The sequence below is a fragment of a genome, unplaced genomic scaffold, assembly GCF_019419815.1.
Source record: "Pyrus x bretschneideri cultivar Hongxiangsu unplaced genomic scaffold, Pyrus_bretschneideri_v1 Contig144, whole genome shotgun sequence".
Taxonomy (NCBI): Eukaryota; Viridiplantae; Streptophyta; class Magnoliopsida; order Rosales; family Rosaceae; genus Pyrus; species Pyrus x bretschneideri.
The window spans coordinates 85434-110351 of NW_025999440.1; the positions used below are offsets into that span (position 1 = coordinate 85434).

General features: G+C 36.8%; 3 protein-coding genes and 3 long non-coding RNA genes across 27 annotated transcripts; 1 reads left to right on the top strand and 5 right to left on the bottom strand.

Annotated features, from left to right (window-relative positions):
* The first annotated feature begins 835 nt into the window (after positions 1 to 835).
* LOC103930910 (putative receptor-like protein kinase At3g47110) lies at positions 836 to 4437 on the top strand. Its single transcript, XM_048580106.1, has 2 exons — positions 836 to 3648; positions 3738 to 4437. Exons 1-2 carry the CDS (start codon positions 933 to 935, stop codon positions 4115 to 4117), a joined length of 3096 nt encoding a protein of 1031 aa, XP_048436063.1. The 5' UTR covers positions 836 to 932; the 3' UTR covers positions 4118 to 4437.
* Positions 4438 to 4905: 468 nt separating this feature from the next.
* On the bottom strand, positions 4906 to 6566 carry LOC108866014. Its single transcript, XR_001951851.2, has 2 exons — positions 6472 to 6566; positions 4906 to 5275 (listed from the first exon to the last, which is right to left on the bottom strand). It is a non-coding gene; the product is annotated as an uncharacterized LOC108866014 (long non-coding RNA).
* A 269-nt stretch (positions 6567 to 6835) lies between these two features.
* LOC125475378 lies at positions 6836 to 8099 on the bottom strand. Its single transcript, XR_007256758.1, has 3 exons — positions 7806 to 8099; positions 7534 to 7669; positions 6836 to 7401 (listed from the first exon to the last, which is right to left on the bottom strand). It is a non-coding gene; the product is annotated as an uncharacterized LOC125475378 (long non-coding RNA).
* A 2167-nt stretch (positions 8100 to 10266) lies between these two features.
* Positions 10267 to 11546, bottom strand: LOC103930909. Its single transcript, XR_007256756.1, has 3 exons — positions 11253 to 11546; positions 10981 to 11116; positions 10267 to 10848 (listed from the first exon to the last, which is right to left on the bottom strand). It is a non-coding gene; the product is annotated as an uncharacterized LOC103930909 (long non-coding RNA).
* Positions 11547 to 11790: 244 nt separating this feature from the next.
* LOC103930899 lies at positions 11791 to 18552 on the bottom strand. 22 transcript variants are annotated; one of them, XR_007256773.1, is made up of 14 exons: positions 18328 to 18543; positions 17156 to 17886; positions 16859 to 16917; positions 16591 to 16711; positions 16449 to 16512; positions 16090 to 16275; positions 15675 to 15766; positions 15425 to 15480; positions 14874 to 14932; positions 14498 to 14620; positions 14071 to 14317; positions 13827 to 13958; positions 13344 to 13505; positions 11791 to 12169 (listed from the first exon to the last, which is right to left on the bottom strand). XR_007256773.1 is itself a non-coding variant. In XM_048580108.1 (11 exons), exons 2-8 carry the CDS (start codon positions 16873 to 16875, stop codon positions 14286 to 14288), a joined length of 507 nt encoding a protein of 168 aa, XP_048436065.1. In that variant the 5' UTR covers positions 16876 to 17886; positions 18328 to 18552; the 3' UTR covers positions 11791 to 12169; positions 13344 to 13505; positions 13827 to 13958; positions 14071 to 14285. The 22 variants fall into 22 exon arrangements, 2 of the variants coding, with proteins under 2 accessions (XP_048436065.1, XP_048436064.1); XR_007256765.1 differs by having other exon boundaries at positions 16591 to 16626; positions 16859 to 17886; XR_007256766.1 differs by having other exon boundaries at positions 16090 to 16266; positions 16859 to 17886.
* Positions 18553 to 18676: 124 nt separating this feature from the next.
* On the bottom strand, positions 18677 to 19233 carry LOC103930900. The gene is made up of 2 exons (XM_048580096.1): positions 18952 to 19233; positions 18677 to 18817 (listed from the first exon to the last, which is right to left on the bottom strand). Exons 1-2 carry the CDS (start codon positions 19160 to 19162, stop codon positions 18708 to 18710), a joined length of 321 nt encoding a protein of 106 aa, XP_048436053.1. The 5' UTR covers positions 19163 to 19233; the 3' UTR covers positions 18677 to 18707.
* Between the last annotated feature and the right edge of the window lie 5685 nt (positions 19234 to 24918).

Below are 24918 nucleotides of genomic sequence, written 5' to 3' on the forward strand. Positions count from 1 at the left end.
AAAAACAATCCTAAGAAGAAGAACTTACAAGGGATGGAGTAAAGGGAGCATTGATGCCATCAACTCCGGACACAATATGGAAAGATACTTACACGTAACACTATATTATTAACAACTATGTCATGATAGCGTACTAAAAGGTGCATATGCAACTTGTGAGTCATCCCCACCAAAAGGTCCCGAATTTGGTTCTCCTTAAGTCTTCTGCTCGATGGGGGCTCACTATTTGTGTGGTCCTCACATTGACTAGCTAGCTATCTCGTACTGCTTGGAGTTCTACTTTTATGTGTACTTTTTGCTTTTGGGTCATTTGAACAAGGATTTGGATCCCATCTGGATCCAAATTCTAAAGATCCTCACATCTTAGCCATTTATTTTGCATCGTGCGGTCAGAAATTATTTGATTTTTTTATTTAAAATTAAACACAAATACTACCTGAAATACTACCTGATGAAAAGTTGAACCATTCAAACGCGTAAATCTAAGTTAAGTCTAGCAATCACTCTAATAAAATGCAATATGAAAAAAATACTTGCACATAACACTATATTATTGGCAACAAATGCCACGGTAGTGTAATTAAAGGTGCATATGCAACTTGTGCGTCCTTCCCACCAAAAGGGCCAGTATTTGGTCATCCAAGTCTGCTAGATGATAGCTGACTATCTTTGGTCCTCACATAATGCTTGGAGTTCTACTTTGCCTAGTGATTTAAAATTTGTTCATTGAAGAACCACTAGTTGATTCCACAGTGGTAGGGCCTGTAATTAAACCCAAATTGATTGTGAGGATAAAGACCTACCGGGGAGCTAGACTAATTTGGTCTTCACATTCCTTGCTAGACACCGTGGGAAATTGCTTACTAATTTCACACCCAAAAGAGATTGAAAAAACAGAGAGTTTCTTATTTGCAGTCTGCATTTTGGTAAGGATGGAGCATTCACGTCGAACTCATGGCAGGCTGATTTTGTTTAAACTCTTTCATGGCTTCATTCTTTTATGCATGACCACAAGTCTGGAATCTGCAGCACTGTCCAGCACTAGTCTTGGAAATGAAACTGATCGCCTGGCGCTGCTCGACTTCAAGAAACACATCACTCAAGATGCTCTCCGTGTCATGAGCTCATGGAATGATTCCATCCATTTCTGCAGTTGGGTTGGTGTTACGTGCAACCATTCCACCAAGAGAGTCTTGAATTTGAACCTGCCAGATCAAAACTTGGCAGGCTCGTTACCCCCTTCTATAGGAAATCTTTCCTATCTTACTAGTATCAACCTAGGAAGCAACAGCTTTCGTGGTGAAATTCCTCAGGAAATTGGTCGTCTGCAAAGCCTACACGTTCTCAACTTGTCTCACAATTCCTTCAGTGGGAAAATTCCAACCAATTTATCCCAGTGTACACAACTAAAGACGCTTGAGTTTCGTTACAATGAACTTATTGGCTCGATTCCAAAACAACTCAGTTCATTGTCGAAATTAAAGCATCTGGTGCTTTATTACAACAGTCTGACTGGAACCATCCCGAGTTGGATAGGAAACTTTTCTTCTCTGCGTTGGATAGATTTTGCCGCAAACAATTTTCAAGGAAGCATACCCAATGCGCTCGGGCGGCTAACAAGATTGCAAGAATTCGCACTTGAAGGAAACAAGCTCTCTGGTATAATCCCTGCTTCAATCTATAATATTTCTTCCATATACTTGTTTGGTGTTACTTCAAACCAATTGCATGGAGAGCTACCAACAAATCTCGGCCTTACTCTTCCTAATCTCCAAGAATTTGTCTGTAGCGACAACCAATTCACAGGAATTATTCCTGTATCATTGTCAAATGCTTCTAGACTACAAGTTATTGACTTCGCTAAAAATGGTCTTACTGGAACAATCCCAGGTGAAAATCTTGGAACCTTGCGAAGCTTAGTTGCACTAAACCTTAATCACAATAGATTGGGAAGTGGGAAAGCTGGGGACCTGAATTTTCTCAAATTCTTGGCTAATTGTACTAGTCTGGAGTGGTTGAATCTTTCCAGAAATCAATTTGGAGGAGAATTGCCTGTATCCATGTCCAACCTTTCTACCACACTAAGAAATCTTTTTCTGGGGATAAATTCGATACATGGAAGCATCCCTTTGGGTATTGGAAATCTAGTAAACTTGGCCCTTGTTGAAATGGATAATAACTATTTCAGTGGTAGTCTCCCTGAAGAAATCGGGAGGCTTCAGAAATTGAATGTACTATATTTGGACGACAACACTTTTTCTGGGCCAATCCCGTCGTCCCTGGGTAACATGACTTCATTGACAAAACTCTTCCTACAACAGAATAGATTTCTGGGAAATATACCACCAAGTCTAGGAGACTGCCAACATCTTCTACTGCTTAACCTTTCTGTTAACAATCTAACAGGCACCATACCTAAAGAGATTTTTGGGCTTTCATCCCTTACAATTTCTTTGACAATGTCTGACAATAAGTTGACAGGTCCATTGCCATCTGAAGTTGGTCTTTTGGTACATCTAGTAGAGCTAGATTTATCAAGAAACAATTTATCAGCTGAAATTCCCACAAGCCTTGACAGTTGTGTTATGTTGGTGCGTTTACAATTGGGAGGTAATGAGCTTCAAGGGATAATTCCTCAATCTCTTAAAAGTTTAAGAAGCCTGGAAGAAATTGATCTTTCAAGCAATAACTTATCCGGGCAGGTTCCTGAGTTTCTAAGCAAGTTTAGATTTCTTAGGCATCTCAATCTCTCGTATAATAATTTTGAGGGTAAAATGCCTGAAGAAGGGATCTTTTCAAATGCAACTGGTCTCTCAATTCTTGGAAATGCTAATCTATGTGGTGGTAGCTCGAAATTACATTTACCTGCATGCCCCAACATAAAGCCTCACTCATCTCGAGGACTGCTTGCTCGAAAAGTAGTCATCTCTGTAGCTTGCGCACTTGCCATCATAATTGGTATGTCATGCCTTATTGTTGCTCGTTCAGTGCTTAAGAGGCCAAGGAGTATATATGTACGCTCACGTTCTTATGAGGATTGGAAAGCAAGTGTCTCTTACTCAGAACTTGTTCAATCAACTGACGGGTTCTCTACAGAAAATTTGATTGGTTCTGGAAGTTTTGGTTTTGTTTACAAAGGAGTAGTCCCCGGTGATGGAACTCTAGTTGCAGTTAAGGTGTTAAACCTTCAACAACAAGGAGCATCCAAGAGTTTTATGGATGAATGTAAAGCTTTGAGAAACGTAAGGCATCGTAATCTTCTGAAGATCATAACTGCATGCTCAAGCATTGACAACCAGGGTCAAGATTTCAAAAGTCTAGTTTTTGAGTACATGGTAAATGGAAGCCTAGAAATGTGGCTACATCCGAGAAATGACGAGCACACTCAGAGTAAGAGATTGAGCCTTGTCCAAAGACTCAATATTGTAATCGATATTGCTTCTGCATTGGATTATCTCCACAACCATTGTGAAACTTCAATTGTTCATTGTGATATGAAGCCAAATAATGTTCTTCTAGACGAAGATATGGTAGCTCATGTTGGTGACTTTGGTTTAGCAAGGTTCCTCTTGGAGGCGTCTAATGATCCCGCTCAAAGTCAAACCATATCAACCGGATTAAAGGGTTCAATAGGCTACATTCCTACAGGTATGAGTTTCTATCACTTTCAATGCCTTCTCTTCCTAATAACTAATCACAAAGCCAAATTAAGTTCTAATGTATGTATTGAATGGCAGAGTATGGCATGGGAGGCCAAGTTTCCATCCTTGGAGATGTTTATAGTTTTGGAATACTATTGCTAGAAATGTTCACAGGAAGACGACCTACAGATGACATGTTCAAAGATGGTTTGAGCATTCACCAGTTCACTGCCATGGCGATGCCTGACCATGCCATGGACATAGTTGACCCACTGCTGCTCGTTGAATGTGAAGATGCAGATGTTGATGGAAGCCCAATTCAAGCAAGAAGGTTGGTGGAATGCTCAGTTTCAGTGATGCAAATTGGACTCTCATGCTCTGCCACATCACCGTCAGAGCGAATGCTTATGGGTGCTGTTGTGAACAAATTAAAGACAATTAGAGATTCATATCTCAAATTAAGAGGTAGAGGCTAGAAATATAAATGTGATAGTTCCATTCTCCTAGACCTCGTGGTCCAAGAAAATTATGATCACTCACGGTTCGATCATCATCCAACGGTGGAGGACATAAGATCGAATGGTGGGAGACCACACTTGAACCTTGTGGTCTAGGATAACGGAATTGATAAATGTGAGGTCAAGTTTGTTAAATAATTAGCCTCGTATCGTCTGTGTGCAAGAAATCATTTGAATAAGGATATTATACATATCGAATTTGTGTGAGATTATGTAAGGTTGAACTCAACATTTTATATAGTAGAATAAGGAAAGGATGTTTGAATCCTGTTTCTTCCCGTACTTGTTTGTTAAGGAAAGAATGTAACTTAATCAATCGGTAGTTTTTTTAGCTTAATTGGTCTTATTAGTCTCAAATATCAATCATATTGTTAACGGTTTATTTTCAATGGCAGTCTATGACTCCTTTATCTTTATTCCAGTTCACTGCTGCACTTCTCCCACCATGTCATTTGAATGTCTCACAGGTTTCACGTTACCAATCCGCATGCTAATATAGGTAGACAAACAAATGTTTTCGCCTTCATGAACCGAAGATGGTTGATGTTAAAAGGTTTCCCTTTTAGATGTTTGAGTCAAAATCTTAAAGTAGCATATCATTTCACAGATATATTTGTAATATAGATCTGATTGCAAAATATTCTTCTACACATCGTAACATTAAGAAATTAAAATTATGCATGCTTGTAATTATTAGCAATATAGGACTTGTAACGTTAAGAAATTAAAATTATGTATGCTTGTAATTATTAGCAAAAGGACTTGGGATTAAAAGAAAGAATGGAATACCCATTCCTGCATGAGGACTGAACACATTTCTACTCCTGAGTTGAATCAAGTAAATAAAAACACGGCCTCATAAAAAGACATCGTATACCATGCAAATTCCTAAAGTGCCGAATAACGACATGATACTACATAATCCTATTCTCATTTCATCATGTCTCATAGCAATTCTTCTGACAAAGGGAACCAACAAAACAGGATTACTGGAGAACGCGCATCAAAATTTGACCATTCTGACAGAAGCCTTTGTTCTTCGCAAGGAATGCATTCATTGCCTCGGTTTGAGACGGAAAGCCAACAGTTGCAAATTTAGAGGGTTCTGGGAAAGACCTGCAACATAGTTTCAAAAAATAAAATAAAAATCAAGTAGGCTAAAAGTATTTCGATGTAAAAATCAAGTATACTTGTATATATATGGAGTGGATCCGTGGCACCACAAAAAACACACAAGTTTTGACACAAGTCTTAGACCATTAGATGTACACATTTTTAATGGTTTAGATACAATCTAATTACTCCAATTAATTTTATTTATTCAAATAATTATGAATTGGGAATAAAATTCTAAAAACCTAATAAGATTTTTATATTCTCCTTCCTATCTCATTAATTGTTTTTCATTAATTTCTCGTTTCTCCATTGACTCTTTCTTCTCCCTCTTCATCATTCATCCTATGTACAGATATTTCCCCTCTTTCTTCTCCATTCATCCTCCCATGGGCATGCTATCTTATTTTCTAATTTTTTTTCGTTTTGTTTTTAAATTTCTTCTCCATCTTGGTGATCGAATCTTTCTGCACCAGCTAAATTTTCACACCCGATTCCTTATCTCCCTTGAAATGTTTTGAAAACATACGGAATTGCAGTCCATATAAAATGTTGCACAATGCAGCTAACTAGCAACAGATTAATGCGTCCAGGAATCATCCATTTATTAAAGAAATAATTGAAATTGTTGCAGCCTATAAGCCTCATGCATCCCACGATATTAATTATTTGATGTAAAATATATGGCCACATTAACCCCTTGAGATTTTAGAAAATTTAAAATTCAACTAAAATGTAAATTCAAATAATATGATGCCAAGTTTTAGGTTCATTACCTAACCTTCAGAAAATAGACATTGTGAACGAAGTATTCATTCTTTTAAAATTCAAATTATTCAATTATATATGTTTTGCTACTGAAGTTGGGTTCATGCCCTTATGGCTAGTGCAATGAGAAGAAAGAGTGAGCGAAAAATATGCAGATGACGGAAAGATAGAAACAAAAGAAAGATAGTAGTCAAGTTCAGAAAAGAAGAAAGAGAGCAGGGTAGAATAATTAATTAATTTTAAAAAAAACCTAATGCAAAACTATTTAAATAAAAGAAATTAATTGGACTAATTAGATTACATCTCAACCATTAAATGTGGACAAATCTAATGGTCTAAGATTTGTGTCAAATCTTGTGTAAAAAATATGGTGCCACAGATCCGCCCCCTATATATATAAGCATGTTTCATTTGCAAGCCATTCAGCTTACCTGAAAATTATCTGGAGGGAAGATGAATCATATTCACAACCAGACAAAAACCGTTCTACATCTTATGGAGCCGCAGTTTGAGGGATTTCTTGCAATAAAACCTGATAATAGCAAATGTCCATTTCCAGTGCTTTCAGAAAGATTTTCATCATGTGATAGCAAATTAATTGTATGATAAAGTGTACATGATTACATTAATAATTATGGCATAAACTTGACATAGGGGAAAAATAACTCCAAATTACGAAGACTGAGTCTACATATGATGATATGAACAGATGGAGCCTGTTTCTCTTCGGTCAATAGAATCAATACATATGGCAGCCTTAGTTACCAACTTTCTTGTGAAGGTGCATGCAAACTTACTAAAACAAAAATTCACTACGTTGTCACATGGTAGTTCCAGTGATTCCGTTTTCAAGAAGAAGCAACTCTACCCAGGTAATATTTATGTGTTATCCAGATAAAAAACCTACTTCAACTGTTTAGAGTGTCAAACTGCCTATGGCATATATTGCCTTACAGAAGAATTTAAATTCATTAGGTTCAGCATCGAAAGCCAAATATTCATCAATCTTCTCTTACTACTTAGTCCATTCTACATAGCAAGAGATTTTGTTGATTGAAGAGTAACTCCAAACACGACCAATTTGATCAAACATTTCATTAAAAATAATAATAAGCATGCAATAGAAAACCTTGACTTACAGTTTTTGCATCATGGGGAGTAAGATTGTCCCACTGCGATCGGTTAGCCAGTCATTCACAAACCTACCATCAGCACACTACGACACAAAATACGTGCGCAACAATTATATCCAATCAAGCATCCATGACATCATTAACCTCTCCAATTTATACAGGCGGCCCTTCCTGGAAATCACCCTAGCAGCATTATCAAAAGCTTGCAATCACTGGAATTGCATGACCCTAACAACCAAAATGCATACCCAAATCATCAACCAAACATTTATGGAGCACCTAAACAAATTTATCTATTGCATGGCATAACAAATTATCAATCTACTGGCAAATAAACAAAATAGAGAATACGCAATTTACTTTCCCATCGGCGTGAAGGCCCGATTTTAATCAACTTTGACATCCTCCAGGCTCAAATTACAGCCCTCCAGCGTATTCATCACATCGGTCTTCAGCGTATAGCTCGAGATTCCAAGCAGCTTCCCATACACCAAACCTTAAAAATATCATATGCGACACATTGCCATTGTGACACATTTCATCATTGAATTTAAATACCCAAAACCCTGAACTGAAAATGGAAACGAAATCACAGCCATGCCCACGGCAGCGGATAGGCCAGTTTATAATACCTGTGGTTGGGGTTTGGAGAAAAGGTTCGATCGGTGAAGCATCATGCGGCTGATCAGACGGCGGGGAGTTCTGAGGCGGGTTTTCGGCTTTTGTCGAGAACCGCCTCCTCGGTTCGCCGAGAAGCATAGAGAGGCCGCGGTTCTGCGGCACGGCCCTACGTATGGCGAGGTTTGACGTGATTACGGCGCGGAGAAAACCGAGCTTCGACATTTTTGCTCTCTTTTGCTTTTTCGCGAGCTTTTGGACATTCACAGTGGCGCGGCGTCATTTTCTCTGCTCTACTGAGGACTAAGGGGAGAGGACGGTGATTGTCGTTTCGAGAAAGTGGAATTCGAGAAATGCCCCGGAATTGTAGCGAAATTATTGATTCTGCCCCTGCCCTATGCATAGAGTGCTGCTTTTAGTTCATTAGGCTATCCAACCGATGGTTGGTCAGAAGATTCTTCTACGCATCGTAACATTAAGAAATTAAAATTATGCATGCTTGTAATTATTAGCAATATAGGACTTGTAACGTTAAGAAATTAAAATTATGTATGCTTGTAATTATTAGCAAAAGGACTTGGGATTAAACGAAAGAATGGAATACCCATTCCTGCACGAGGAATGAACACATTTCTACTCCTGAGTTGAATCAAGTAAATAAAAACACGGCCTCATAAAAAGACATCGTATGCCATGCAAATTCCTACAGTGCCGAATAACGACATGATACTACATAATCCTATTCTCATTTCATCATGTCTCATAGCAATTCTTCTGACAAAGGGAACCAACAAAACAGGATTACTGGAGAACGCGCATCAAAATTTGACGATTCTGACAGAAGCCTTTGTTCTTCGCAAGGAATGCATTCATTGCCTCGGTTTGAGACGGAAAGCAAACAGTTGCAAATTTAGAGGGTTCTGGGAAAGACCTGCAACATAGTTTCAAAAAATAAAATAAAAATCAAGTAGGCTAAAAGTATTTCGATATAAAAATCAAGTATACTTGTATATATATGGAGTGGATCCGTGGCACCACAAAAAACACACAAGTTTTAACACAAGTCTTAGACCATTAGATGTACACATTTTTAATGGTTTAGATACAATCTAATTACTCCAATTAATTTTATTTATTCAAATAATTATGAATTGGGAATAAAATTCTAAAAACCTAATAAGATTTTTATATTCTCCTTCCTATCTCATTAATTGTTTTTCATTAATTTCTCGTTTCTCCATTGACTCTTTCTTCTCCCTCTTCATCATTCATCCTATGTACAGATATTTCCCCTCTTTCTTCTCCATTCATCCTCCCATGGGCATGCTATCTTATTTTCTAATTTTTTTTCGTTTTGTTTTTAAATTTCTTCTCCATCTTGGTGATCGAATCTTTCTGCACCAGCTAAATTTTCACACCCGATTCCTTATCTCCCTTGAAATGTTTTGAAAACATACGGAATTGCAGTCCATATAAAATGTTGCACAATGCAGCTAACTAGCAACAGATTAATGCGTCCAGGAATCATCCATTTATTAAAGAAATAATTGAAATTGTTGCAGCCTATAAGCCTCATGCATCCCACGATATTAATTATTTGATGTAAAATATATGGCCACATTAACCCCTTGAGATTTTAGAAAATTTAAAATTCAACTAAAATGTAAATTCAAATAATATGATGCCAAGTTTTAGGTTCATTACCTAACCTTCAGAAAATAGACATTGTGAACGAAGTATTCATTCTTTTAAAATTCAAATTATTCAATTATATATGTTTTGCTACTGAAGTTGGGTTCATGCCCTTATGGCTAGTGCAATGAGAAGAAAGAGTGAGCGAAAAATATGCAGATGACGGAAAGATAGAAACAAAAGAAAGATAGTAGTCAAGTTCAGAAAAGAAGAAAGAGAGCAGGGTAGAATAATTAATTAATTTTAAAAAAAACCTAATGCAAAACTATTTAAATAAAAGAAATTAATTGGACTAATTAGATTACATCTCAACCATTAAATGTGGACAAATCTAATGGTCTAAGATTTGTGTCAAATCTTGTGTAAAAAATATGGTGCCACAGATCCGCCCCCTATATATATAAGCATGTTTCATTTGCAAGCCATTCAGCTTACCTGAAAATTATCTGGAGGGAAGATGAATCATATTCACAACCAGACAAAAACCGTTCTACATCTTATGGAGCCGCAGTTTGAGGGATTTCTTGCAATAAAACCTGATAATAGCAAATGTCCATTTCCAGTGCTTTCAGAAAGATTTTCATCATGTGATAGCAAATTAATTGTATGATAAAGTGTACATGATTACATTAATAATTATGGCATAAACTTGACATAGGGGAAAAATAACTCCAAATTACGAAGACTGAGTCTACATATGATGATATGAACAGATGGAGCCTGTTTCTCTTCGGTCAATAGAATCAATACATATGGCAGCCTTAGTTACCAACTTTCTTGTGAAGGTGCATGCAAACTTACTAAAACAAAAATTCACTACGTTGTCACATGGTAGTTCCAGTGATTCCGTTTTCAAGAAGAAGCAACTCTACCCAGGTAATATTTATGTGTTATCCAGATAAAAAACCTACTTCAACTGTTTAGAGTGTCAAACTGCCTATGGCATATATTGCCTTACAGAAGAATTTAAATTCATTAGGTTCAGCATCGAAAGCCAAATATTCATCAATCTTCTCTTACTACTTAGTCCATTCTACATAGCAAGAGATTTTGTTGATTGAAGAGTAACTCCAAACACGACCAATTTGATCAAACATTTCATTAAAAATAATAATAAGCATGCAATAGAAAACCTTGACTTACAGTTTTTGCATCATGGGGAGTAAGATTGTCCCACTGCGATCGGTTAGCCAGTCATTCACAAACCTACCATCAGCACACTACGACACAAAATACGTGCGCAACAATTATATCCAATCAAGCATCCATGACATCATTAACCTCTCCAATTTATACAGGCGGCCCTTCCTGGAAATCACCCTAGCAGCATTATCAAAAGCTTGCAATCACTGGAATTGCATGACCCTAACAACCAAAATGCATACCCAAATCATCAACCAAACATTTATGGAGCACCTAAACAAATTTATCTATTGCATGGCATAACAAATTATCAATCTACTGGCAAATAAACAAAATAGAGAATACGCAATTTACTTTCCCATCGGCGTGAAGGCCCGATTTTAATCAACTTTGACATCCTCCAGGCTCAAATTACAGCCCTCCAGCGTATTCATCACATCGGTCTTCAGCGTATAGCTCGAGATTCCAAGCAGCTTCCCATACACCAAACCTTAAAAATATCATATGCGACACATTGCCATTGTGACACATTTCATCATTGAATTTAAATACCCAAAACCCTGAACTGAAAATGGAAACGAAATCACAGCCATGCCCACGGCAGCGGATAGGCCAGTTTATAATACCTGTGGTTGGGGTTTGGAGAAAAGGTTCGATCGGTGAAGCATCATGCGGCTGATCAGACGGCGGGGAGTTCTGAGGCGGGTTTTCGGCTTTTGTCGAGAACCGCCTCCTCGGTTCGCCGAGAAGCATAGAGAGGCCGCGGTTCTGCGGCACGGCCCTACGTATGGCGAGGTTTGACGTGATTACGGCGCGGAGAAAACCGAGCTTCGACATTTTTGCTCTCTTTTGCTTTTTCGCGAGCTTTTGGACATTCACAGTGGCGCGGCGTCATTTTCTCTGCTCTACTGAGGACTAAGGGGAGAGGACGGTGATTGTCGTTTCGAGAAAGTGGAATTCGAGAAATGCCCCGGAATTGTAGCGAAATTATTGATTCTGCCCCTGCCCTATGCATAGAGTGCTGCTTTTAGTTCATTAGGCTATCCAACCGATGGTTGGTCAGAAGATTCTTCTACGCATCGTAACATTAAGAAATTAAAATTATGCATGCTTGTAATTATTAGCAATATAGGACTTGTAACGTTAAGAAATTAAAATTATGTATGCTTGTAATTATTAGCAAAAGGACTTGGGATTAAACGAAAGAATGGAATACCCATTCCTGCACGAGGAATGAACACATTTCTACTCCTGAGTTGAATCAAGTAAATAAAAACACGGCCTCATAAAAAGACATCGTATGCCATGCAAATTCCTACAGTGCCGAATAACGACATGATACTACATAATCCTATTCTCATTTCATCATGTCTCATAGCAATTCTTCTGACAAAGGGAACCAACAAAACAGGATTACTGGAGAACGCGCATCAAAATTTGACGATTCTGACAGAAGCCTTTGTTCTTCGCAAGGAATGCATTCATTGCCTCGGTTTGAGACGGAAAGCAAACAGTTGCAAATTTAGAGGGTTCTGGGAAAGACCTGCAACATAGTTTCAAAAAATAAAATAAAAATCAAGTAGGCTAAAAGTATTTCGATATAAAAATCAAGTATACTTGTATATATATGGAGTGGATCCGTGGCACCACAAAAAACACACAAGTTTTAACACAAGTCTTAGACCATTAGATGTACACATTTTTAATGGTTTAGATACAATCTAATTACTCCAATTAATTTTATTTATTCAAATAATTATGAATTGGGAATAAAATTCTAAAAACCTAATAAGATTTTTATATTCTCCTTCCTATCTCATTAATTGTTTTTCATTAATTTCTCGTTTCTCCATTGACTCTTTCTTCTCCCTCTTCATCATTCATCCTATGTACAGATATTTCCCCTCTTTCTTCTCCATTCATCCTCCCATGGGCATGCTATCTTATTTTCTAATTTTTTTTCGTTTTGTTTTTAAATTTCTTCTCCATCTTGGTGATCGAATCTTTCTGCACCAGCTAAATTTTCACACCCGATTCCTTATCTCCCTTGAAATGTTTTGAAAACATACGGAATTGCAGTCCATATAAAATGTTGCACAATGCAGCTAACTAGCAACAGATTAATGCGTCCAGGAATCATCCATTTATTAAAGAAATAATTGAAATTGTTGCAGCCTATAAGCCTCATTCATCCCACGATATTAATTATTTGATGTAAAATATATGGCCACATTAACCCCTTGAGATTTTAGAAAATTTAAAATTCAACTAAAATGTAAATTCAAATAATATGATGCCAAGTTTTAGGTTCATTACCTAACCTTCAGAAAATAGACATTGTGAACGAAGTATTCATTCTTTTAAAATTCAAATTATTCAATTATATATGTTTTGCTACTGAAGTTGGGTTCATGCCCTTATGGCTAGTGCAATGAGAAGAAAGAGTGAGCGAAAAATATGCGGATGACGGAAGGATAGAAACAAAAGAAAGAGAGTAGTCAAGTTCAGAAAAGAAGAAAGAGAGCAGGGTAGATTAATTAATTAATTTTTAAAAAACCTAATGCAAAACTATTTAAATAAAAGAAATTAATTGGACGAATTTAAATATCTAAAGACAATTCTATTTCTTCAAAGTAGAAAGGGGAAAATAATTGTTTACTTAAAAAGTTGTAGTAACGATAAGTGCATCAATTACAAATGTAATATTGAGGGAATACCTGCAAAATAAAGCTTACTACATTCTTAGACTTTTCATGTGCTACATGCAACGAACGTAAAGCTTGGCTACCAGACTTGCTCCTAGTTTGAGTTGTATCCAAAGAAAAAACTGACATTATTTTGCAATAAATTGCAGAAAGTGCCTTGTACAGCTCTCCATGCTGCAGAAGAAAACAAAGACAGTAGTCAACTAATGATGTACAATGATAAAACCGTAAGACAAATCAAAAGGTGACAGTGATTAAAAATAAAAAAAATTAAAAAAAAAAAAGCACAACTTCAAAATTGAGTTTTGGGGAGAGAGAGAGAGAGAGAGAGAGCCGAGAGAGGTTGTAAGCAAAGACCAAATATATAAGACTTTCATTTACATGCATCCCAAATTAGGGTTCCAACATCACAATAATTCTGGAAATTCAGGTTCCAACATCCCAGAAATAATTAAACGAAAAAAAAATTAAGAGAGAGGGAGGAATAATGCATACCAAGGAAGAGAAAAGGCTGAAACGGATCGAGATGTTTGGGGACTGAAGTGAATTGGTATCTGGGTCTGTTTTGTTTTTTCTTGAAGTTTTAGTAATTTGTACGCACCATCCAATTGTATTTATAGTAATTACCTGCACAAATCTCAATCACCTTACAATCTATCACTACACACATATAGTTCATACAAAATTGCAGAAATAAATTAAACTAACAAATTAAAAGAAAGGGAGAAATAATGCATACCAAGGAAGAGAAAAAGCTGGAACCGACCCTGCCATGGTATATAGGCATCTCAATTTTCAATACCAATTGCCTTTCTCAAATCTAAACGTCTCTCTCTAGTCCTCCCTCCCATACCAAAGTCCTCTCACCAGCACATCACATGGTAACACGAAATCGAGTTATTCATGATTACTCAAATCCCAAGTTGGGTGAGTGACTATAAATTCTCAAGGCATCTAGTGACCAAGAGAACGACGCTCGGTCTTACCTTCAAAAATAGCCATGTTAGGTTATTGTAAAAATTATGATCCACTTTTATCATATTTATTAAACTCTAAATAAAAGATTATGAAACATTGTGTTATTTACATGTACCAATATGCAGGAAAAACATAGGGTTTCATATTCCAAGAGAAAAATAAGTTAAGGAAAAACCTCAACACCTAACCTTATTATAATGGTGGTTGCTCAGTATAGCATCTGATCGTCTCAAGGACCTCTTTGAAACCGCCGTGGAAACATGTGATTGAGAATCTAGATGACAGCCTAAAACAACATTGTATCTCAAAGCCTGATATTCATAAAAACTTGTGTCAGCTTTAAAAAATCTAACTATTTTCTGAATCACTAGCTACCATCCTTTAAAATCAGTTTCCTAGAAACAAAGATCATTTAAATGACACTATTATTAAACCTATTAGCAAGAACAAAGATTCTTAAACTTCCTATTTCCATATATGAATTTAAGGAGGAGAGAAAAACTGAGTTATGCAAGTATAGAGGTGCAGTGCAGTTGATTTTAAGTTGTCAATGGGAGAAAATACCTGGAGTTGGAGATAAACTTGGTGAAAGCAGTAATCTTCAAGCTGCAAACAAATTGATCCTGGTTTTGGTCACAGAATGTCCTTTCATCAGAGAAAATTGTAGCAAAACTTTTAAAACTAAACAAAATTGTGTGAAATGATTAGAAAAGCAGAATTTTTCTAGACAATGCAGAGAAATAAAATTTAAATTTAAAAAAAAATGTGGGTTCAAATAGAACTATATGTAGGTACACTTGAGCAGAAAATCTTATTTAATGATAGTCTTTTAATTTATCATAGGTTTTTTTGTCATCAAAATTTACCAATTCGAATTAAATTCACCAAAAAAGCATACATGTTTTTTCGTTAACTTGTACATACATTTGTGAATAATTAAAGAAAAACTGCAGTTTAAAAATCTCACTTCTTCAACAGAATTTTGTAGGTGGATATAAGTATTTTGATTTTGTAGAAGCAAGTTGGATAATGTGTAAACATGAATAGATTACGATGCTGAGAAAATAAGTCTATCTTTTATAGTAATAAACTATAATTTTAAGAAATTTAATTACCATTTCATTCAAGAGTATAAAGTTTGAACGCCTTGGAATTTGTGGAAGCTCAAAACCTGCAATATGAATAGTGACAAAAAGGGCTCAATTGTTGAGAAGCATTTGTTAAAAAAAAAAAACAAGAGAAAGAAAGAAAATTTAGAGGAACTCAACATTGGACCTCTAGGAATCACATAACTTTTCACAAAACACTCGGGTAACTTTACCAGTATTACACAAAAGAGACAAAAACAGAAGAATAATTCAATACCTCTGAATCTCAGATGGGAGGCCAGTAGATTCAAATGAATTGAATGGTGGAGGCACATTATCACCCTAGCAAACGATGTAAATCAGATGACTCTGAGCAAATAAAAAATTGATATCAGACATCCAGAGAACAGAACATCATTCAGGACAAAGTTGAGTTTGAAGTTCTTTGAACATCATTCAGAACAAATTCCCATGTTACCTTCATTTAGGACAAAAAATTTACAAAATTAAAGTTAGGTTTTTCATATTCTCTATTGGGTATCGAAAGTCGTGGGGAAAGATTGGAAACAACCAAACCAACATCCAATTTAGCACACACCTAAGAAAAACAGAAGCAAGAAACAAAACAATGAAAGATCGTAAAAGGTTCAATAATACTAAACTAAATTACAGTTGGATTTAAAGATGCATACTCAAGCAGCTCCCTATTGCTTTCAAATATGGCCAGGTCTTCTTCCTTGAGATTCAAGGATACTTCTATGCCATCTCCATCTCGTGTATCCATTAACACAATTAGATTCTTGAACTCCGTACCCAAAGTCACCCATGGTGGCTTTCCCCATCCAAAATTGGGTTCATAGAAAGGAAACCTGCATCAACTGCTGCAGCTATAAGTTTCTACATCACTCCTTATCATGAGATTCCAATAATCCTTGAAAAATTCCCATACATCATCCCCACCGATACCAATACCATATTTTATTTTAAATTCCCTTAAATATTCTAACACATTGATATGTATAAATTTTCACAGAATTAATGTAAAAATTACCCCTTTTTGGAGACCACAACCTCAAAAACCGCTACTTAACCCAGAAATTTAATCACAAAGAATTCTGCAAAACCTAAAAAAATTTACTAAACTGACATAAAACCAAACCCATAAATATAAGGGCACCATTCTACAAACCCACCAATTTAATGAAGAATTCTCCAAAACCCAGAACCCTCTGTCAAATGAAATGGTCAAAGCATGGAAAGTAGACTCAAGAAATCCAATCATCAAAAGCCATCAGAGGAAAGGTTGAAATATAGCTATAAAAACAGGTCCAACCAAGTAAAGTAATTCACTTGGTTAGTAAACGTAAAATTCTACAAAATCACTAAAAACTTGCTAAAATTCAATTATATTAAATCACAAATTTGAAGTTGATTTTGACATGCAATAGGTCTAAAAGGTACCTGAGGTGATAAGGCATGGTTTGACATCTTCTTCTTTCTTCACCTCTTTCTAAGTTGCTCTTTGCATAAACCACAGTAATTAAAAGAATAACCCAATTACGTTATATTAATCTGTAAATACAATTACAGGTCCACCAGAAAATTATACAACCCAAAATTAAACAACACCAAGATGAATTTAAGCAAAACCTAGATTAGATTCTAAGAGGGTTTATCAAAAATAATAATTTAATCAGAAATTAACACTGAAAATAAATAAAAAACCAAAAAAATTGAAATTTCATCGTTTCTTTTTACCTTTTAAGTTCCTGAGAGTGCTGGAAAGCTCTTGCTTTGCCATATTAGCTTTCTGGGCTTTTACCTCTAGATTCTAATTGAGAATTGAAAGCCCTGCGGGAGTAGAAGAGAAAGCAACCTCTAGCAACAGAGAAAGCAGTGAAGGTTTTTTAGCAAGAAAGTGTGGTTGGTAATTTTTTAGACAAAGATAGCAAGGTTGGAGAGGGAGAGAAGGTAGCTTTGGAGAGCTAAAGGATTCGAGGTTCAAGAGCGACAGAAGTAGGGAATTGTGACAGAGAAAAGTGGAACGGAGGGAAAAGTAGAGAAGAAAGGTCGAGAAGCAGTCAATGCGGAGCGATGAGCAACGCGTGGACAAACGGCATAATGGAGAAGAAACAGAGGGCATTTATGCCATTGAAAATGACAGAAGCTGAGGAGTGATCGACAGGTGGAGATGAAAGGCAAAGTCGTCTTTTTACTGTTAAAAAAACGAAAAAAAGACAGATAACAAATGAATTGGAGGGCATTTTCGTCCGTTTACTGTTCATGAACAGTAATTTGATGTTGAGTTTTAGTATATGTGTAATATGGTGCCACACATCCGCCCCCTATATATATAAGCATGTTTCATTCGCAAGCCATTCAGCTTACCTGAAAATTATCTGGAGGGAAGATGAATCATATTTACAACCAGACAAAAACCGTTCTACATCTTATGGAGCTGCAGTTTGAGGGATTCCTTGCAATAAAACCTGATAATAGCAAATGTCCATTTCCAGTGCTTTCAGAAAGATTTTGATCATGTGATAGCAAATTAACCAATTTTCTTGTGAAGGTGCATGCAAACATACTAAAACAAAAATTCACTATGTTGCCACATGGTAGTTCCAGTGATTCCATTTTCAAGAAGAAGCAACTCTACCCAGGTAATATTTATGTGTTATCCAGATAAAAAACCTACTTCAACTGTTTAGAGTGTCAAACTGCCTATGGCATATATTGCCTTACAGAAGAATTTAAATTCATTAGGTTCAGCCTCGAAAGCCAAATATTCATCAATCTTCTCTTACTACTTAGTCCATTCTACATAGCAAGCGATTTTGTTGATTGAAGAGTAACTCCAAACACGACCAATTTGATCAAACATTTCATTAAAAACAATACTAAGCATGCAATAGAAAACCCTAACTTACAGTTTTTGCATCATGGGGAGTAAGATTGTCCCACTACGATCGGTTAGCCAGTCATTCACAAACCTACCATCAGCACACTACAACACAAAATACGTGCGCAACAATTATATCCTATCAAGCATCCATGACATCATTACCCTCTCCAATTTATACAGGTTGCCCTTCCTGGAAATCACCCTAGCTGCATTATCAAAAGCTTGCAATCACTGGAATTGCATGACCCTAACAACCAAAATGCATACCCAAATCATCAACCAAACATTTTTGGAGCACCTACACAAATTTATCTATTGCATGGCATAACAAATTATCAATCTACTAGCAAATAAACAAAATAGAGAATACGCAATTTACATTCCCATCGGCATGAAGGCCCGATTTTAATCAACTTTGACATCCTCCAGGCTCAAATTACAACCCTCCAGCTTATTCACCACATCAGTCTTCAGCATATACCTCGAGATTCCAAGCAGCTTCCCATACACCAAACCTTAAAAATATCATATGCAACACATTGCCATTGACACATTTCATCATTGAATTTAAATACCCAAAACCCTGAACTGAAAATGGAAACGAAATCACAGCCATGCCCACGGCAGCCGATAGGTCAGTTTATAATACCTGTGGTTGGGGTTTGGAGAAAAGGTTCGATTGGTGAAGCATCATGCGGCTGATCAGACGGCAGGGAGTTCTGAGGCGGGTTTTCGGCTTTTGTTGAGAATCGTCTCCCCGGTTCGCCGAGAAGCATAGAGAGGCCGCGGTTCTGCGGCACGGCCCTACGTACGGCGAGGTTTGACGTGATTACGGCGCGGAGAAAACCGAGCTTCGACATTTTTGCTCTCTTTTGCTTTTTCTCGAGCTTTTGGACATTCACAGTGGTGCGGCGTCATTTTCTCTGCTCTACAGAGGACTAAGAGCAAGCCCAGTGTGGCTTTTAGCTCGGGGGACAGTGGACAGAACAAGGGCCCGAGGGCCAGGGGATCAGCTCCAACGGCATAGATTAATTAATTGAATAAAAATTTAAAAAAAATTGTAAAAAATTTAAAAAAAATTGTAAAAAATTTAAAAAAATTCAAAAAAAAAAATCTGAAAAAAATTGTAAAAAAAATTGTTTTTACTTTTCTATAAATACCTTCTCATTATCATCTACCTTACACAACAATTTCATATTTTCTCAACTACTTTCAATCACATTCCTTTCTTTGTCTCAAAGTTTGAATCCATTTTTTTTCAACAAAATGACCATTGGTGCAGGTATGAATTGGTCGCTTATTGAAGATGTTGCGTTGTGTACTAGCTGGGTTGAAGTTACTCATAGTTCGCTTACTGGTAATGAGATGCAGTTGCAAGAGATGTGGAGTCTTATTCATACCAATTTTCTTGAGAAAATTGGTGGGAAAAGAACCAAAGAATCGATGTCTAGTCGTTGGAAATTACTTAGCCAATCGTTTAGCACGTGGAGAGACGCCTTGGCACAAGCTAGTAGTAATATTCGAAGTGGGGAAAATTACTCAGATCAGGTAACAATATATTATTTATTTGATACCCAAATTTACATTATAATTATTTGTTTGTATTATTTATTTGTTACCTACATAATTTATTATTTATTGTTTGTATTATTTATTTGTTACCTACAAAATTTATTATTTATTGTTTGTATTATTTATTTGTTACCGTCATAATTTATTATTTATTGTTTGTATTATTTATTTGTTACCGTCATAATTTATTATTTATTGTTTGTATTATTTATTTGTTATTTATTATTTATTATTTATTATTTGTATTATTTATTTGTTACCTACATAATTTATTATTTATTGTTTGTATTATTTATTTGTTACCTACATAATTTATTATTTATTGTGACATCCCACATCGCTCAGGGGAGTGATCCTTATATGTATATTCTCATTCCTACCTAGCACGAGGCCTTTTGGGAGCTCACTGGCTTCGGGTTTCGTAGGAACTCCGAAGTTAAGCGAGAAGGGGGCTAGAGCAATCCCATGATGGGTGATCCACTGGGAAGTTGCTCGTGAGTTCCCAAAAACAAAACCGTGAGGGAATGGTAAGCCCAAAGCGGACAATATCGTGCTACGGTGATGGAGCGGGCCCGGGAAGTGATCCGCCCCGGGCCGGGATGTGACATTTATTGTTTGTATTATTTATTTGTTACCTACTTACATTATAATTATGTTGTTTTTATTATTTATTTGTTACTTATTTTCATTATAATTATTTATTTGTTACTTATTTTTATTATAATTATTTATTTGTATTATTTATTTGTTACTTATTATTTATTTGTATTATTTATTTGTTACTTATTTTCATTGTGTAGGAACTTCAAACACAAGCTTGGTACGCTGCCAAAACCAAAAGCAAAAATAAATCATTCAACCGGTGGGAATGTTGGAATATTGTCAAAGATTGTCCTAAATTTAGAGTTGTGCCAGTCGGTCCAGAAGTGCACATGAACAGCACCCCTCTACACTCTACACCCGATCATGTTCATGAAGATGATGCAGAAGAAGTGCCCAAAACGCCCCTCCCTGAACAAGCATCGAGTTCGACCCGTTATCCAATTAGGCCTCAAGGTAAGAAGGCTTCAAAGAGAAAAGGGAGTGCTTCCAAGAATGATTATGCAAAGTTCATGGAAGAACTTACTCGCCAAGGTGAATTGACTTTGGCGAGGGAATTGACGAAATATGAGGCTGATAAGGCTAGAGAGGACGTAAAAGCAGCAGCTGTTGAGAGAGAATTTCATGCTAATGAGAGAGAAAGAGAGCTACTTAGGCAAGAAAGAGAACATGTTAGAGAAGAAAGACGGGATCAACAAGATCGTGAGATTATGAACATGTCTTTAGAAGGGAAGTCTCCAAATTCTAAATTTTTTTGGAAGTCAGAGAAAGCGGACGTGGTGCGAAGGAGGCGTGCAAGAGAAGCGATAGCAAGCCAAGGTGGTTCTAGCACCGCAAGAGAAGATCATCCTAGCACCACAAATTGGTTAAGTGATGATGAATAGAGTACTTTTTGTAATCGGAGCCCATAATTTTCCAATCACTTTGGGTTGTAATTTATTATTTATTGTTTGTATTATTTATGTTGTTTCCAATTTATTGAATATTTATTCAAATTAATTTGGTAAGTTATTTATACTAAGAGAATATTTATTGAAATGACAAAAACACACCAAATAAAATTACATAAGCATACGGAATAATTAAAAACTCACTAAAAAAAATTACATAAACATACCAAATAATAAAACACACCAAATAAAATAACATGAACATACCAAATTCAAAAAAACACACTAAATGAACTTAATTATCTTCAGCTTGTTTCAATGCCCACTGGTGCTCTATCAAGTCAATTTGTCGGGCATTGTGCATGTCTGGCATTTGAAATGCAGTATATTGTTGAATAAGCCTTTCATTGTAACGTCCATCCCTTTGTAATGGCTCATGTTGCACGGGCTCATCGGTGGCGTCATAAGCACAATATATACATGTTCTTGAATTGTTCATTGGGTCTGGCTCATATTCATCAACGGCTTCATAATCGTACTCATCTTCTACAATCATGTTGTGAAGAATGATGCACGTCATCATGATGGATCGAAGCGACTCTACATCAAACAATCTGGTAGCACCCCTGACGATCGCCCAGCGAGCTTGGAGGATACCGAAACAACGCTCCATATCCTTCCTGCACCCCTCTTGACAGCTTGCAAAGTGTTTTTCCTTTGCACTCCGCGGACGTGGCACTGTTTTGACAAATGTTGACCATCGCGGGTAAATGTCGTCAGCTAGGTAGTATGGCCCGTCGTACATATGTCCGTTGACCTCATACGTAACTTTTGGTGCCTTTCCTTGCAGGACATCGTTGAACACTGGGGATTGGGCAAGGACGTTGATGTCATTTTGAGCTCCCGGGACCCCGAAAAAGGCGTGCCAAATCCATGTATCAAAAGATGCCACCGCCTCCAGAATAATACTTTTTGCTCCTTTTCTGTCCCCGTAAGCGCCTTGCCATGCACTTTGACAGTTTTTCCACGTCCAGTGCATACAATCAATGCTTCCAATCATCCCAGGAAAGCCACACATCTCCGCCTTCTTCATCAGCCGCTCCAAGTCCATGTGTGTAGGTTTGCGGAGGTACTCAACGGTGTAGATAGATTCGATTGCTCCGCAAAACCTCATCAGGGACTCAAGAATGGTTGATTTCCCCATCCTCGTTATCTCATCCACTTGGTCTGCAGATGCTCCATATGCAAGCATCCGCAAGGCAGCAGTAATTTTTTGCTCAGGCAGTAGACCCATAGCACCAAAAACATCTTTCTTTTGCACAAAATAAGAATCATGGTTGCAAACAGCAATCATGATTTTGTTGAACAAATGTCGTTCCATTCTAAAACGACGTCTAAAGTACGTATCAGGGAATGCACTATTAAGAACAAAATAATCATCCAAGAGTTCCAGACCTCGTCGTTGCCTGCTTCTATCAAGGTTTCGGGAACGGTTGGGCCTGCAGATCTGAGCCGCAGCTTGGATGACTCGACGGGAATGTGAGGTTCTGCCCATTCTTACTTCGTCATCTCTCCTTCTACGCTCCTCATCCTCTTCCCTTTCATTTTTTGCCCCCTGTTGATTGAACATTGCTTCTGATTGGTTAAACAATTCTTCCTCTTCCTAATCGAATTCCCACATCATCCTTGAGGAAGAAGAAGACATTGTAAGAAAGAAGCAGAATCTGTGAATAATGATATAGATTTTTGTGAAGAAGGAAGCAGAAACTATGAATAATGATAGAGATCTTGAGAAAATTGGTGTGAGATTTGTGAGGATGGATGGTGGATTATATAGAAGATTCAGAAAGGATTAGGTTGTACATAATTCCACGTGGCATGCTGTCATTCGTTAAAAATCTGATGGATATCTATCCTCAAAGATTGTGAACAGATTATGACACGTGGCATGTCGTCATTCGTTAAAAATCTGAGGGAAATCTATCCTCAAAGATTGTGAACAGATTATGACACGTGGCGCGACGTAATTAGTTAATAATCTTATCAGAAATCCATCACCAATAATTGTATTTTTGGATAATGACACGTGGCATAACGAGTACGATTAAAAAATTTATCGGAAATCCATCCCCAATAATTGTCTTTTCGGATTTTATGACAAGTGGCGTAACGACAAATATTAAAAATCTTATCCGAAATTACAAATAAAATTATTTTGTATTATTTAATAATACTTCGGATAATGACACGTGGCGCAATGAGAACGATTAAAAATCTTATCCGATATTACAATTAAAATTATTTTGTATTATTTTATAAATAAATAAAATACTAATATTTTATTGCCTATTGCCAGGGCTATTGAAGTGTAACGGTGGAGATGCAAATGCTATTGCCAGGGCTATTTACTGTTCATTAAGGGCAGTTACTGTTCATTAGGTGGATTGAATAGTGCATTGCCTGGGGGGAGGGCTCCAACGCTGGAGTTGCTCTAAGGGGAGAGGACGGTGATTGTCATTTTGAGAAAGTGGAATTCGAGAAATGCCCCGGAATTGTAGCGAAATTATAGATTATGCCCCTGCCCTATACATAGAGTGCTGCTTTTAGTTCATTAGGCTATCTCCAACCGATGGTTAGCTAGAAGGTTCGTTTTAGCCCCCTAGCCCTTCAAGATCCTTCAAGATATTAATATTTTAATGAACAGTACAGGGTCATATTTGCCTCTGTCTCCAACAGGGGTCAAAGGGCCAGATGGCTCATTTTAGCCCTGTCACAAAAAAACCGTCTCCAACCTAGGGCTATAGGGCCAACATAATTTATTATTTAAATTTAAAAACAACAAATTATATTTAAAAACTACAACTAAAATTTAAAAACGACAAATTAAATTTAAAAACTACAAATTAAATTTGAAAACAACGTTAACTTAAATTTAAAAACTACAACAACTTAAATTTAATATCCATAATCAACATCATGTTCATCATCCGCCATCGTAGGAGTATAGTCAGAGGTAAACAACTGCCGTCGGCTCATAATTTCCCTTTTTTTCCTATCAAAATAGGTCTTACTCATTGGAGTGTAATTCAAAGTGTTCCTTTCCATATTTTTATCATCTATCTCTTCTTGTATTTGTTTGGCCCATTCTTCATGCCTACACTTCCTACTTCCGCCTCAAGGGCATTTTGCTCCACCAATAATCGCAATGAGGCCGCCACTTCATGTTGAGCGGCACAATCATCATTTGCCTTGCCATTTTCCTTCAACCTTTGCGCCTCGTTTCGTCCCATAGCCCTAGGTATGGAACCTTCACCCGAAGACGGATTTTCTACCCTTATTTGTTGAATGGTTGGAGGTCCATCTTCATCCATATTTGCAGCTGAGGATGCAGTTCCGAACACCGGCATAGGAGCTCTCAGTGGTGGATCTTCAATGAACACCCACCCTTTACAAATTTCCCAACAACTGTGAAACTGAAAGGGTTTCGAGCTGCTCTCTATATACAATTCCTTCGCTTGGTGTACCTAGAAAAAAATTAAAGGAAATTAATTTAT

Coding starts and splice junctions, on each gene's coding strand:
- LOC103930900 (XM_048580096.1), bottom strand. CDS start 19,162: ATGTCGAAGCTCGGTTTTCTCCGCGCCGTAATCACGTCAAACCTCGCC. Junction 18,818..18,951: donor TCTCCAAACCCCAACCACAG/GTATTATAAACT, acceptor GATATTTTTAAG/GTTTGGTGTATGGGAAGCTG.
- LOC103930910 (XM_048580106.1), top strand. CDS start 933: ATGGAGCATTCACGTCGAACTCATGGCAGGCTGATTTTGTTTAAACTC. Junction 3,649..3,737: donor AATAGGCTACATTCCTACAG/GTATGAGTTTCT, acceptor ATTGAATGGCAG/AGTATGGCATGGGAGGCCAA.
- LOC103930899 (XM_048580107.1), bottom strand. Junction 15,481..15,674: donor CTCCCATCTGAGATTCAGAG/GTATTGAATTAT, acceptor TTCATATTGCAG/GTTTTGAGCTTCCACAAATT. Junction 14,621..14,873: donor AAGTTTATCTCCAACTCCAG/GTATTTTCTCCC, acceptor TATGAATATCAG/GCTTTGAGATACAATGTTGT.